The following is a 15,825-nucleotide window of genomic DNA, read 5'->3' as shown; positions in this document are numbered from 1 at the left end:
TCCTGGCATGAGTGACTGGGTAGATGGAGGTACTGTTTACACAAATGGTGGATACAGGATAGATGCTGAGGATGAGATGTTTGAATCGCTAAGTTTTAGTTGCCAGTGAGATATATATACATAGAGATGTCAGGTAGGCAACTGGTTATAGAGGCCTGACACATAGAAGCCTCTGGCTGAAATATAAATTTGGTAATCATTGGCCTGTAAATGGTATTTAAAGCTATGAAAGTGAGTTGGATCTCCTGGATATAAAATAATAGAGTAAGAGAAACAAAAAAGGCTGAAGATTGAGCTACGAGTAACTCTAAGGGTTGATTAGCAAAGAGGAATTAGCAAAAGAGACTGTTCTGTGATTAGAGACAGAGAGTGTAAGAGCATAAAGCCAAGGGAAGAGGATAATTTCCAGGAGGGAGTGGTCATCTGTGTCAGAGACTGCTGCAAGGTTAGGTAAGACAAAGCTGAAAGTAGTCGTTGCATTTAGAGATTCAACAACTGGTGAAGAGAGAAGCAAGATGGGAGTCACTGGGGAATGCAGGGGAGGTAAGTGGGAACTGTGGATGGCAATTGTTTTGAGAAGTTGAGCTGTGAAGGGGAGTAGAGCGTTGAAAAGGGATGCATGTGGCTCAGCGGGGAGGGTGGTTTGGGGTGAGTTTCTCAGGAGAGAGACTAGAACTGTTTCAGTACTGATGAGAAGGATCCATTCCAGGAGGAGAAGATGCAAGTTCAGGGGAGAGCAGCCCAACTTTAGGAGTGAGATGACCAGGAACGCAGGGTGAGAGAAGATTCACAGCACATGTGAAAGGGAGGTCTCTGATACGAAAGGAAGTGTTCCTTCCATGGTATCAAGAAACGAGACAGAGGATGGTCCACAGTGGATAAATGTGCAGGTTTTAATGGCAGAAAGAAAGGGGATTTCTTGTTGGAGGCTTCCGTCAAGGTGACTGCAAAAATTCTGAGGGTCTGGAATGACAAGGGCACATTGGAGACTTGAGGAATGGAGAGGTGCCCATAGTCCTGTGGGGAGACAGAGAGCAAGCTTATTAGAGAAACGTAGATGACGAGGCAGCATGGAGCACTCAGTGACGTTGGGACCACGTGTTTACTAATCTCTGGCTGGGTGACTTTTCTCTAGCAATGTCCACTTACCCTGATGGACCACAGAAAGGGTTCCTATTCACCCAAGATTTGGGAGTTTTGCCAGCAGAAGAAAAGAGCAAGAAAGTTGATGAGTTTGGGACCATGCCATCAAAGCTGCATTAAGAGAATCATGAATCATGAAGGGCTGAGATAGAATACCTGGATGTGATTACAAAAGGGGCCCAATTAAATGTAGTCCTAAAGCACAGGAATGAAGATCAGAGATATTAATACAGTGGGGATTAGAGATGGAGAAAGAGAGAACTAAATATTCCTAGACACTTCTGAAGGAAACTCCAGCTGTATGCTATGACACCAAATCTAACTGCTATATTGGACTCATCTCAGTTTTTTAGCCACAGAACGTTATAAGGTAACACAAATAGACGCAGACACTTGAGAAGTCTTTTTTACCCCTGGTTTCTGGAGAGAATGCTTATACACACTTGGTTCCAAGTGAGGCTTATCCTGTGCAATGCCATACCTGTTTACTCTGGTCATTGTTACTTGCAGTCTCTTTGCTAATGCATTAAAAGATGTTGTATGTTTGACTAACAATTTTTATCTGTCTATACTGCCAACATAATGTTAAATTGTTTGTGCTCATTAACTAGAGTTTGCAATATAAATTAGGTTTTTTACATGATGCCAGTGGTTTGCTAGTAATCATTGAAAAATGATAGTCGTGAAGGCTTAAGTGGGTTTTTAAAGTTCTAGTGTTTGCCTTTATGTGTGATTGGATGTGTACTTAAAATTGCTTTCTGTTTGAATAAAAAAAAAAAAATCCCACAAGGACTCAGAGGCAAAAAATACACAAATCAATTTTCACTGCAAAGTAAAGGAGCTGTTACAGTGGAGGATTACTGGACTGAATGTCAATATTATGACATAGTATGAGTGTGTTTCGTGTTTGGTAATTGCAATCATTGTTGCTTTTGTTGTGGTCATCCATTTACAATGCTTGGTGTCAGTTTATTTATCTCTTGTAAAAATAAAATACAGTGTGTGTGTGTGGAAAAAAAAAGTTATAAAAGTTCATATAGACAAAAAAAAAAGATAATTTCTTTGAAGTACAATAAATCAGCCATGTTTGAATATCAAAAAAAATTGATTATCATTTCTCTTTTTAATAATTCATCGAAAAAGATACTGGCTTAAATATATTTTAAATCTGAAAACATTGAACTAGAACTCTCCTTTATCCTGGTGGATACTAACTCTTGCAGGTTTCTAGGGAGCTGTTTTGTAAATTATTCCTCTAGGGAAGCAGATGGTACCCTGGTGCCTTAAAAAACATAATGTAACTTTCAAAGGACTCAACTATACACCCAGGGGATGGTTTGTGTATGTAGAAGGATCGGCCTCATAATTTGGTCAAATTTATTTTTTCACTGTGAGTATTAAAATATGTGAGACGTGACAAACAAATAGGTGTATCTTCTCACTACGATGACACATTGTGGAAAACCTCTTTCTTTCAGCGCTAGAAAAAGAATGTCAGTGATTGTTCGCACTCCATCCGGGAAGTTACGACTTTACTGCAAAGGAGCCGTAAGTTTTTATTTTTGTCTTTTACAGTTTTGATTTACGATGGTTTATAATGGATACGTTAAGCATTCTGCTACGGAAATGTAACACAGATGTTTAGCCTGAAGCTGCTGACGTCCACTTTGGGTAGTGTTTTATAGTAATAGTGTTCAGCCTCTTCTGGTGAAATATGGAATTCCTTCTGGGTAAATTTGGTGCTTTGAAAAAGTTTGGCCTAGGTTATTTATATAATTCAATGTTTGGTACATAATATTTGAGGTTTGTTGTTTAGAAATATGTTAGAAGCCAGTTAAATACAGAAAATATTTTAAAATTGAATTAGAAATGTAGTGACCTATACCAGTTTGAATCTAATTTTTTAAAGGCCGTAGAAATGGGGGAAAAAATGGATCACAATTACTGCTATAATTTCTTCATGTGGTGATTACTATTTGTATTGTATTTGCATTGTTTTAATTATAACAGAATTTCTAACTATTGGTTGACTGTGGTATATTGGCAGGTTGTATTGACAAAATAGTCATTCTAACTGAATTTTTCTAGTTAAAATATGTTTACACTCATGGAAATATAAGAAGTCTACTGCCCAGGGCCTTTTTTTTTTCTAATTCTTAATACCAGGTACCTAGTATAGTTGGAGTAGTCAGGTAACTTACCAACTTGGAACTTTCCAATTTCAGCTATAATCACCAATCTTGCTTTATTACATGGAACTTGGAAACTGAACTTACCAAGAAACCCAAGTTTATTATTTGAATTCCTGTTGAGAATGTTTTTCAGTGCCTTGGTTTTAAAGCATTGAAATGTAATTTTTGAATGCCTTGGTTTTAAAGAATTTTGGTAGAATTATTTCATGATGTCTCGTGAATGTAGTTTTAGAATTCCTTTGGTTGTTGATTCAAACATCTAACATTTGTTTGCTGTGTGCATTTTATCTACTAGACTTTCAACTGGATTTGGGGGTTAGGAAGATAAGACTCAAAACTTGTCAGGAGCTTAAGACTACTCAGGGAAATATATATAAAGAGACGATTAGGATACAATATTAAAATATATTGTAAAGATCTTCCACCTCCCAGTGGTAACATTAAGTGATAAAGTAATAAAGAGAGCCCTTAAGACCTCCCACTTTAAATGGTTTGTATGTGTCCAGTTTAACTACAGTCCACATCCTCTTTTCTTAGTTTTGAGTAATCCAGCTAGAAACTTTGTTTGGGGCATTAAAGCACTGAATAAAAAATAAAAACATTGGACTTCTTTTTTGAATAATCATGGAGATAGTTTGCATACATTAACTTGCTTATTGCCACTCCCAAATTAGCTATGATATGTGGTTGAATACTAAAAAGGCATAAACATGTAAAACAGCAAGGTGCATTTGAGAGCTACATGCAGTTTGGCAGGGAATAGCAGAATGTGAGGTTGGAAAAGTGAGCACGGGTTAAGTCATGGGTTTTTCATGCTCGAGAACTTGTTCTTTCTTTCTGGATCATTCTGATGCCATTTAGAAGGTGATTTAAAGCAGAAAAGAGGTGTATAGAGAGTTAGCAGTTGAAGCTGTTGACGACAGTCCAAGAAAAAGTTGATAAGGATCAAAACCTTATAACAGACAATTGCAGAGAGGATTAAGAGGACAGAGATTTAGGACTTAGTAATTGATTACATATGGGTGATGAGGGAAAAGATGATCTAGGATTATTATCAGATTTCTGTTTAGCTAACTAAATAGACTAAGTGATACCACTTACTAAGATAAAGGGTTGGGAGCTACATCTGGGCCATAAGGGCAAAGATATCTGCATTTCACAGGGGAAGATATATGGGGTGCTGATATAGGAGTTAAAAGTGTAGCTGGAAACTAAAAGCAGGGGATTGATGAGATCTCATATGGAGAAAATAATGCATGAAAAGAGAGGAGGGCTAAATGTGAAAAGTAGAGGATCCAGGAAGGACATTGAAATTTGGAGGAAAGCCTGAGGAATCCATTGATTCCTCGGCAGAGTGAATAATCAACAGTGACAAGTGCAACAGAATACCTTAGTAATGAAAGGCAATTAAGAAGTCTTCAAGAATATTTTCCAGTCAACATGGTATTGTCTGTTCATAGTTTGATGTATCTCCTTTATTCCAAAATCATGGCAGTGATGGATATAGTATAAAGAGAAAACAGAGGTAGACCAAAATAGGAATAGAAAGTCAAGGTGGTACACTGAACTGAAGTCTTGAGCTGAGACGGGTAGGAGTCCCAGGCCCTGGGTTTGGAATCAGGGAGCAATGTCTGGAGTTTGGTTTCTGTGGGACAATGGGCACAAATAGTGCTTTCTGTAAAATGCAGATAGGAGCCAGCCTCCCCTCTTTAAAACCTAAGATAGTGGTAAACTTCCTAACCAGGAGAAGAGCTGAGGAAATCTCGTGCAAGCCCCTACTGGAGAGTACAGAAAACCACTAGATTGAAATGCACGTGAAGAAGGAAAGAGCAAGAGCAAAACTTGGAGACACGTGAGGAAATCTCATGTCGAAGAGAGAACCAACATGTAAACAACTGGAGCGTGAACTCACCCCAGATGAAATCATTTGTGTAAACTGTTCTGACAGAGGATATTTAGAGCTCAACATGATAAAGAAATTACAGTTATTTTTAATCAAAAAGAAATTTTGGGGGGAGGGGAGAATAGGTTACATGTAAGATAAATTAGAAATCATAAATAAATTTAAGAAAAAAACATCAACAAATGAAATAAGCTCTAGATAGAGTTGGAGGGGTGAGGGTGGAGTTAGTGAATTGGAAGATAGTATTGAAGAGTTCATTTAAAATATCACACAAAGAAATGGTGTGTGTGTGTGTGTGTGTATGGATGACTTATTTTTCTTGCTTTTTTCCAGATTTTCAGTAATTGGGTTGTCTTGCTTTGTTAATTTTTAAGTGAAAAAGAAGGAAAAGTACACAATACACAAGTTATGTCTGCAGTAGTAGCCAATTTAGGGAAAGTTACATTTACACAAATAAAAATTTAATTTATTCAAGAAAATAATCCTACTCCAATATTTATATTCAAGAGAGAAATTAGAAACTTGAGTAATACACTTAATGCTTTAGAGACCTTAAAGTGACTGAAATTTTTCAAATTAAGTGCCCCCTAAATGAAATTCTGTGCCATATGCAAAAAAGACCACATCTGAAATTAGTTATTTCTAGCCGTTCACCACCACGGCAGAGGCAAAGTGCAGATAATTCTGAATGGCACACATAAACACAGTAAATGTTTGTCTGTATTTAAATATAGATGTGTATAATGTCTTTAGCAAATATTCCAGCCCCAGCTTCATGCAGCAGATCAACCTCAACTTGGTGTTTAACTGGACAACAAGGGCAGATTCCATGATGATTAGTAACTGGCTAATTTATAGCAAGATTATCTGCATGACATCAGTATAAATTACAGTGCTTAGCTAAGTAATTATATAAGACCTTTTTTTTTCCTACTTGATACTTTATTATTATTGATTCTTGAACTTCATTGTGTAGCTCTTCTTTATTTGGCTTTATTGTATAATGTGGTATTCCATATAAGCGAAATTTGGGGATAACTGAGAATCACATCAGTGCTTTATTCATTTCACACATATTTTTTGAATACTTGCCATGTGCAAGGCACTGTAGGTGAGGGACAGAGCAGCATTGGAACTTCAGACTAAAAGATAAACAGGAAAACAATGCTTTGTATGAAAATTTACCTAAGATAAATTCTTAGCCATGAAGCCTAGGCTCTTCACATAAGTGACTGTAATCTGACAGTGCATGCCACTCCAGCAGCATCACCCCACCATGATTTTCCACTTTTACCTTGCCAAGGGCTAAGACACCAGATACGTAAATCCATTTAGGATTTTATGTAAAGGTAGACTCAGTAGGTTCAAGGTCTGATCCTAGGAGATGCACATGCTTTAGTTCTTGTGAAGAAACCTTTTTTGGTTCCTAACAATGTATCAAATACTTGATGTGGTCCTCTGAATAAATGAAAGTTACTTTGGGTGAAAAGGTATCTGTATGTATTAATTTTTCACACATAAGCATGGCCAGTTGTGATTGTCATTTAAAACATACTATGCAATTCATGCAGAAGGCCACATTCTGTCCCCTGCTTTCCTTGATACTATAGAGAGGGTAGAAAATTCTCCTAGTCTGATCATCAGTTTCTTCCACTAGGATGCTTAACTACATTGCAGAATTTAATCTCCCTAGCTTTATTACTTATCACTTTTGTTTTCATGACTTTAATTTTTTTAAGATTTTCTTAATTTTAAAATGGCCTATTTAAATTTCATGGAAAATTTCATTAGCCTCTCAAAAAAATAGTTTGTAAGTTATACCTTTCGTTCTCAGAAAGGAGCCATGAGGGGAAATTATCATTTCCTTTTGCTTTGCCCCTCTTCCCATTCCACCACTGAAAAATGAAGAGAAATTCATAATTGGAGCCTGGAATATTCCATCTGTTCTGAGGTCACTAAGTTCTGTTTCTCTCAAGGGTTCTAAATCATACTCTATTAGTCTGCTTCCAAATCTCAGCACTGCGACTGGAGACCCCAAAATGAGTAATGCCACTGAGAAAGTAATTGCAGGTAAATGATTTATTTTTTCCTGGTCTAATAAAACCATGAAGGCCAAATACTAAAATTCCTAAAACATTAAACCCAAGCTGAAGAACAACTAAAGGAACAATAGGCAATTTATAAAGGGGCAAAAATTAGAGAAGTGTACTGATGCTTGAAGTTAAAGCTGAAAGGGACTTTAAAGATAATCCGGTAATTTAATTTTACAGATTAAATAAATTGAGTCGTAAAGCTAAAGTGACACAATCAGAAATATTCACCTGTAAGGCAATGCTAGGTTTGTCCAAGATCCTCCCTGCTCTACCCACCAGCCCACTCCATGAATTTAGACCTGTGTTTCTCAGAGTTTGTTCTTTTGTGAGCACCAATCCCATGAAGATGCCCTAACCTCTAAAAGGTTCAGTAGTAAGTTTGGGGCATATACCATACCGCCCCCTTGGAACCACCATGCGCATTAGCGTTTTAAAGGCTCTAAGAAGTATTGCAGGAGGGCAAGCTCTTTAGCTTTGTTTCGTCCAGCATTTCCCAAACTCTTTGAGTCCTGGACCATTCTTTCTTATAGCACCTATGAACACTGCATTGTTCTGCAAAATCTTCAGGGGTTGGGGGAGATATTGCAGCACATCACAGGTAGGCAAAGTATTGATAGAATATGAGGTTTTGAACATTGCAGTAACTATGGATTTATTCAGAAAGGAGAAAGATGAAAATATGGGACTAGAACCTTCTTTCTTAGTGTCATAAGGGAAACTAGTGTTATTAGGGAAAAATATTTTGTGCTTCAACACTAATGCTAAAAGTGATTTTTTTAATACTCATTTGCTGCTAATAATGTTGCCAACATCAACTTTATTAAACTCAGAATTCTTAGTTTAAGTGTGTTATACCTTCTGTTTGTTTTCCAGGACACTGTAATTTATGACCGACTGGCAGAGACTTCAAAATACAAAGATATTACCCTAAAACATTTAGAGCAGTTTGCTACAGAAGGTGAGTGTAGTATGACAATAAAGCATGATTAAAATAAAATGAAATCATATGCTACTAATATCTTACAGGATCATTCTTATTATTTTACTTAGAGATTCCTAAAGTAAGATAAAAATAAATGTTGATAATTTAGATTATACTCTATGCTGTTCCCACCCATTATTTTTATTTCGCTCTCCTGTATTTATTAAAATTTTGAGAGACTTTGTCCCCACGTTTTAGGGGATGTAGGGCCTATAAATCTGTTTGCTTTTTAGAATAGATACTGCTTACAGTTGGGTTTTTTCCCCCAGCATTTCAGACTTTCTTCTTTTTTTTTTTTTTTTTTAATTTTTTATTTATTTATTTATTTATTTATTTATGGCTGTGTTGGGTCTTTGTTTCTGTGCGAGGGCTTTCTCCAGTTGCTGCAAGTGGGGGCCACTCTTCATCACGGTGCGCGGGCCTCTCACTGTCGCGGCCTCTCTTGTTGCGGAGCACAGGCTCCAGACGCGCAGGCTCAGTAGTTGAGGCTCACGGACCCAGTTGCTCCGCGACATGTGGGATCGTCCCAGACCAGGGCTCGAACCCGTGTCCCCTGCATTAGCAGGCAGACTCTCAACCACTGCGCCACCAGGGAATCCCCCAGACTTTCTTCAAACACACAAATGGTAACAAAGGGCACCCACAAGTGACAGGCATGGTCCCTAAGGCCTGGCTCAAAGGCCATGCTGGAGGGTGTGAGAGACTTCTCAGCCCTGCTCCCTCAGCAGCTCTGTCCCTTCCTACTCTGCACCTCACGGGCACCTCTGAGATCAGTGAAAAGTGCGCAGAAACTAAGTTACTGTAGAGGAAGTTGGGCCCTGCCTTGCTGCCGAGAAAGAGGGGCAGGTTCTGAGGAAAAGATGGAAGCGGGCTACTGGGTCGCCACTCAGGAGGTGCCAGGCTGCTCCCTGGTTTGGCCTGCGCCACCCACGGCCTTGGACCTGGGCAGAGAAGGAAGCAAGGAGACACTCCCCACATGGCAGCCCTGGGCAGCTGGAGAGTGTGGGTCACTGGTCATGTGATACCCCCCAGCCGATGGCCAGACCTCTCTCTGTTTATAGTTTAAATGCTTTATAGCTCAAGCAATGCAGAAGGAAAGAAACAAGAGTGGAAGAACTGGGTATTCTAATCTAAGAAAGAGGAGAAGAAATAAATAAAGCTCTGTAACTATTAAAATAGTTATTCAACTTAGTGTCAACTCAGAACTTTTTATTAAGCCCCTAGCACCTGCCAGGCTCTGTGTGAGACCTGAGAATCTGTGGCAAACATGCTTAGTTCTGTCTCTGTTCTACTGAAATGTAGTCTAGGGAGATGATCTAGATGAGATGAAAGGAAGTGAGAGTTGTTACGCATTAGGGTCAGTTCCTACAGGAATTTATAGAATCTTATCTCTAAACTTAACAAAAGTGGCCAGCGCCGTATCTGAATCTCCCATCCAAGTTTTCACTCTTGTCTGCTTCTGCTGGAACTGTTGCCAGTGGCACCAAGCCTGACCTCTGATCCAATCCTTTTCCTCTTAATCCAAGCTGCAGAAAGATAGGAATGTTTTTAAAAGCACTAGGCTTTGAAAAGCAGGAACATGAAGAACCTTCTCCCATTTCTCCTCCAAAAATGGAAGAGCATGAAGACCCACACGTCTGTAGAGTTCAGATTCCATGAGGTGCAACTTCAGAGGGGCTTGGCAGGTACAACATACCCAGCACACAGCACAGGTTCCTTTTTTGAGGAGGGTTAGGGAAGCATCTTTCTCCTCTCTGGTTGTGATGTTAAAGATATTCCAGCTCCTAGACACATTCCAATTGGCTTGACCTCCACCTCCACCCCTTTCTCTCTGGCCCTAGGTGAGAAGCATTTGTGCACCATGGCTACCCCAGGGTAGCTCCCAGCCAGGTTTCCAGAAGAGAAAAACATGTCCTAATATGGCCAAAAGATTTAAGTTCTACTCTAAGTGATCTGGCAGGGAACAACCCTACTCCTTTCTTGGAAGATGGAGTCCTCTGGCCACTTTATGTCCTATCTTCTTTGCTTCTTCTTTTTTTTTTTTTGGCTGTGTTGGGTCTTCGCTGCTATGCACGGCCCTCTCTAGTTGCGGTGAGCGGGGGCCACTCTTCACTGCGGTGTGCAGGCTTCTCATTGCGGTGGCTTCTCTTGTTGCGGAGCACGGGCTCTAGGCACACAGGCTTCAGTAGTTGTGGCGCACGGGCTCTAGAGCGCAGGCTCAGTAGTTGTGGCGCACGGGTCCAGCTGCTCCGCGGCATGTGGGATCCTCCCAGACCAGGGCTCGAACCCGTGTCCCCTGCATTGGCAGGCGGATTTTTTTTTTTCTAACATCTTTATTGGAGTATAGTTGCTTTACAATGGTGTGTTAGTTTCTGTTTTATAACAAAGTGAATCAGCTATACATATACATATATCCCCATATCTCCTCCCTCTTGCATCTCCCTCCCTCCCACCCTCCCTATCCCACCGCTCTAGGTGGTCACAAAGCACCGAGCCGATCTCCCTGTGCTATGCTGCTGCTTCCCACTAGCTATCTATTTTACATTTGGTATATATGTCCATGCCACTCTCTCACTTCGTCCCAGCTTACCCTTCCCCCTCCCCGTGTTCTCAAGTCCATTCTCTTTGTCTGCGTCTTTATTCCTGTCCTGCCCCTAGGTTCTTCAGAACCATTTTTTTTTTTAGATTCCATATATATGCGTTAGCATACGGTATTTGTTTTTCTCTTTCTGACTTACTTCACTCTGTATGACAGACTCTAGGTCCATCCACCTCAGTACAAATAACTCAATTTCGTTTCTTTTTATGGCTGAGTAATATTCCATTGTATATACGTGTCACATCTTCTTTATCCATTCATCTGTCGATGGACACTTAGGTTGCTTCCATGTCCTGGCTATTGTAAATAGAGCTGCAGTGAACATTGTGATACATGACTCTTTTTGATGGCAGGCGGATTCTTAACCACTGCGCCACCAGGGAAGCCCCTCTTCTTTGCTTCTTTTTCTGACATGGTCCTGGCCATATTTTATTTGACTTGAGATCGCTAGCACCTAATTGTTCTGAGAGCTAAGTGACCTTGAGCGAGGACATTGTCTTCTTGGGAACCTAGTTAACTGCATTTATCATGGCTGGCAAATGCTTCTGCCTCTTCCTTGTTCCAGCTCATCAACTTTTTTCTGGCTGAGGGTAGCCTCCAAGTGAATTATAAAATTGACAGGCATTGAGCCCTAGAAGTAGGTCACTTCAAACATCAGCTGTGATTGTTTTCCCAGGGTGTTTCTGTTGGGTATTCTTTTTTTGTCACTGTCCCTCAGTTTTTTAGACTCTTTATACTACAGATTCACAGTGGTAAAAGAGCAGTAATAAATACAACCATATATCCCAGTTAGAGGAAGGTGGCTCTCCCAGTAGACCCCACTGGGGTCCCTCTCTTCCTTACTTCATAAGCGTCTGTGAAGCCACTGTGTTCAGCACTGGAGTTACAGGTATGAAGAACTCCGGGACCCTGCCCTTCAGGAGCTTCAAGCTAATGTAGGAGATCACAAGAAAAACAATATGAAACATTGTCATTCGTACCACAGGAGTGTTGGGGATTTCTGCCTTTGGGGTCTGGGTGAGAGGAAGATGCTTCAAAGAGATGGTTTTAAGAACTGAGTCTTAAAGTAGATGCAAGGCAGGCAGCGGAGGGAGATTGGGAGAGGGTGGAATGGAGAAAAAAATGACCAGTTTGTGCAAAGATCCTACCATGGGAAGTGAATGGCAGAGAATGAGGTGGAAGGCAGTTGATATGTGGTGACTGAGCCAGACTCTGAAGTTTGGACTTCATCCTGGGGAACGATTAAAAGACTTCAAGCAAAGGAATAACCTGATAAGATTCGTTCAGATTTTAGAAAAGTTACTCGAGGCATGGAGGGTGGATTGAAAGAGCTGGGGAATTGGACACTAAGGTTCCATCGAACTTGAATCAGATTTCAACATGTTGTTTGAACTGAATCAGTGTTTTCGAAATGAGACTTCGTTAAATAAAAATGGAAGTGTCAATCCAAATTTAAACCACTTCTTTCACCCCAAAATAAAACTTCATGCTGTTTGCAGGCACCCCTTACCCGCACTCCAACCCCCCAGGAAAATTAACCTACTATTTGTCACTATAAATTTACCTTTTCTGGACTTTTCTTTTAATGAAATTCTACAATATGTGATCTTCTGTGTCTGGCTTCTTCCACTTAACATAATGGTTTTGGAGGTCATCTATGCTGCAGTATGCATCACTACTCCATTCTTTTTCATTGTTCAAGAGTATTCTGTTGTATGGATACACCAGTTTTTGTTTATCTGTTCACCAGTTGATGGACATTTGGATGGTTTCCTTTTGGGGTCTGGTGTGAATGGTGCTGCTAATGAACATTTACCTACAAGTCTTTGTGTGGATATATGATTTCATTTCTCTTAGGTAGATGGCTGGGAGTGAAATTGCTGGGTCATATATTTATGTTTAACATTTCTAGAAATTACCAAACTGCTTTCAGAGTGGCTGCAGCATCATTCTACCTAACTGTAAATATCCTGAGCACCAGATAAATGTCACTGTGCTCTGGGGAAAAAAAAAAAAAAAATGGAGTGTCAGACTTCTGAACAGAATCTTATTTGATGTTGTGGTGGGGGGGTGTATGCTCCCTTTTTTCAGGGTTAAGAACTTTGTGTTTTGCCGTGGCTGAGATTTCAGAGAACGACTTTCAGGAGTGGCGAGCGGTCTATCAGCGGGCATCCACGTCCGTGCAGAACAGGCTGCTGAAACTGGAAGAGAGCTACGAGTTAATTGAAAAGGTACGTGGAAGACTGTTTTGCCCGTAAGGAAAGTTTGGTTTCCAGAAAACTTGTCTTAATTCAAGGGGCCAGTAAAATTAAAATCAAAATATCTTGACACACCGCTAAATTGTTGGGTCTCCTCCGGTCTAAGCACTGACAGCTCTTAAAGTTTTTGCTGAAAAGTCTCTGGAATTGCTTTATATAGATCTGGGCTCTTTTCACAATTTTGGATCAAATTTAGTCTCATCTAGCAATACCCTTGCCAAAGTTGTGCATGCCTCCTGCCCACACACAGACATGCACACAAGCTGCACACACATGCGTGTATATAGTTAATGAAGGCGTATAATGTGTAATACAAAGTAATATAATAAATATACAGCTTGTGTGACTCCATAGCCAATCATATAGAATGTGTAAGTGAACAACCCAGTGCTTATACCTGGCCTGTCATTGTTCACTTAGATACATCCATCATTTCTGCCACAATTATAAATATCCTCATTTTACCGACAAAGAAACCAAGGCTATTCAGCCAAAAAAATGATGGATACACTATGATTGATGCTGCATAAATAGCAAGAAATCTTGCTTCCTAAATTAAAAATAGCAAACATTTTTATGTTGTACTTACTGTGTGCCACGTGCTGTTTTTAGCACGTGAATCTTGAATCTATTAACCCAGCGGTCCCCAACCTTTTTGGCACCAGGGACCAGTTTCATGGAAGACAATTTTTCCACAGACCAGGGAGGGGGGATGGTTTCGGCATGATTCAAGCACATTACATTTATTGTACACTTTATTTCTATTATTACATTGTAATATGTAATGAAATAATTATACGACTCACCATAATGCTGACAGGAGGCGGAGCTCAGGCAGTAATGTGATTGATGGGGAGCGGCTGTAAATACAGATGAAGCTTCGCTGGCTCTCCTGCCGCTCACCTCTTGCTGTGGGCCAGGTTCCTAACAGGCCACGGACCCATAGCAGTCCATGGCCGGGGGGGTTGGGGACCCCTGTATTAAATTATTTAATCTTCATAACATCCCTTTGAGGTAGGTAGTGTTAACTATCCCAACTGTACAGATGAAGAAATCAGGGTACCAGAGAGGTTAAGTAATTTGACAGAGATTACTCAGCTCGTAGAGGGTGAACCAGAATTCTCACCCTGGCTCCAGAGTTCATACTCTTAGCCACTCGAGTATCTTCATTCTAACCTTTAACTTTCCATTAAATAACTTCCTACTTACATAATTCCTTCAACTATACTCATGTTTATAAGGCATAGACTCAAGCTTGCTTCAAGTTGATCTTGCCTTCAGATGAGTGACGACTGACATGTTTTTTCTTCTTCGTCTCTCTCAATGTACTTCCTGTCTTGGGTGGTAGCCAGCACCATGGATGTCTCCCTGGACCCTTCCCTCCTTCCTCTCCCCGCATGCCCCCCACTCTGTGTAATACCGGCAGTGGCATGTTACAGCTGGAGGTGGTTTTCTCTGGTATGCAGTTGCCACTTGTGACTCTAGATACTGTTCCCCTGTCTTCTCAGTGGATTGAGATCACTTTAGAAGCTAGTTTGTGTCTCATCCCTCCCTTATATTTGAACCTATTTTGTATCCTCCTTATTTCTCAGAAGACTTCTGATAGCATGTATGGAACCCTCCAACTCAATAAATCCCACCACCGCCACCAATTTTAGATGTGCACACACAGCAGGAGACTTGTTATTAATCAATTTATTGAATTTCTCTCTCCCTTTCTTTTCTAATATCCTTATATATGATTATGTCTTTGAAATATCAGTGAAATAAAATACTTTTTTATTTATGAGACCATGACCATAATCTCTTTCAATATCTCCAACCAAAGTCCCATATTGTCTTAAAGTACTAATGGTATTGATTCTTAATCTTTGGCTTTTCTTACTCTTTTGAGAAGTTAAAAAAAAAAAAACTGTTTGGAAATGATTCTTTTTCTCCTGTCTCCTTTCCTACACAGCCTGAATATAATGTAGCCTTTTCCCCTGTGGCAATGGTAGAATTAATATATAATAACTGACAATAAAAATATTTTAAGTGGATTCTAACCATTAAATTTTGTTTCTACTTGAAGTGCACTGTAGCAGATTCTGGAGTTCAATGTTTAATGTGCCTAACATTTTTACTGTGAATGTCCTAGAGTTTATAGATTCGATTTTATAGGTTTAACAGTTGTGTGTGTGTGTGTGTGTGTTTAATATCTGTCAGTAAATTTTGACTTCGCTCTTTTAACTAAAACAGATGTTCAACCTTTCTTCCAGCAGATGGCGATCGCGAGTCACATTGAAATTTAAGTTGCCTGGGGAACTCTATTACATGTATTTATATATTTTTAGTTTACAGATACAGAAGCCTCCCTTATGACTGTCTTTTACCTAAAATAAATGAAAAAGAGAATTTATAGCTAATTCCTCTTTACTTCATGATAAGCCATGCTCTCTTTTATTGAAAAATCAGAAAGGTGAAGAGATTGGTTCCCGTGGTCAGCCAGCTTGTTCCATATAAGGACTGATTTTCTATATCCCCTGAAACCATCGTTTCTTTCAGTAATTAACTTAAGTAACTTTCATTAAGCGGTTAATAGATGCTAGGTATCAGGGATGCACAACCAAATAAGGAACACTCAGTGTGGCCCTCTGAGTGTCATGGTCTGAACCA

At 39.7% G+C, this 15,825-nt stretch overlaps 1 protein-coding gene across 1 annotated transcript in view; it reads left to right on the top strand.

Annotated features, from left to right (window-relative positions):
- ATP8A1 (ATPase phospholipid transporting 8A1) overlaps positions 1-15,825 on the top strand; it is a 230,217-nt gene that overhangs the window by 106,805 nt on the left and 107,587 nt on the right. The window contains exons 19-21 of the mRNA XM_061191344.1: positions 2,622-2,691; positions 8,205-8,289; positions 13,004-13,143. Coding sequence (XP_061047327.1) covers positions 2,622-2,691; positions 8,205-8,289; positions 13,004-13,143 — 295 coding nt within the window. The remainder of the gene's footprint in view (positions 1-2,621; positions 2,692-8,204; positions 8,290-13,003; positions 13,144-15,825) is intronic.

The sequence above is a fragment of the Eubalaena glacialis genome, chromosome 5 (genome assembly GCF_028564815.1).
Source record: "Eubalaena glacialis isolate mEubGla1 chromosome 5, mEubGla1.1.hap2.+ XY, whole genome shotgun sequence".
NCBI classification, from domain to species: Eukaryota; Metazoa; Chordata; class Mammalia; order Artiodactyla; family Balaenidae; genus Eubalaena; species Eubalaena glacialis.
Note: the sequence above shows the minus strand (reverse complement) of the source record. Positions and strands in the feature narration are given on the sequence as shown.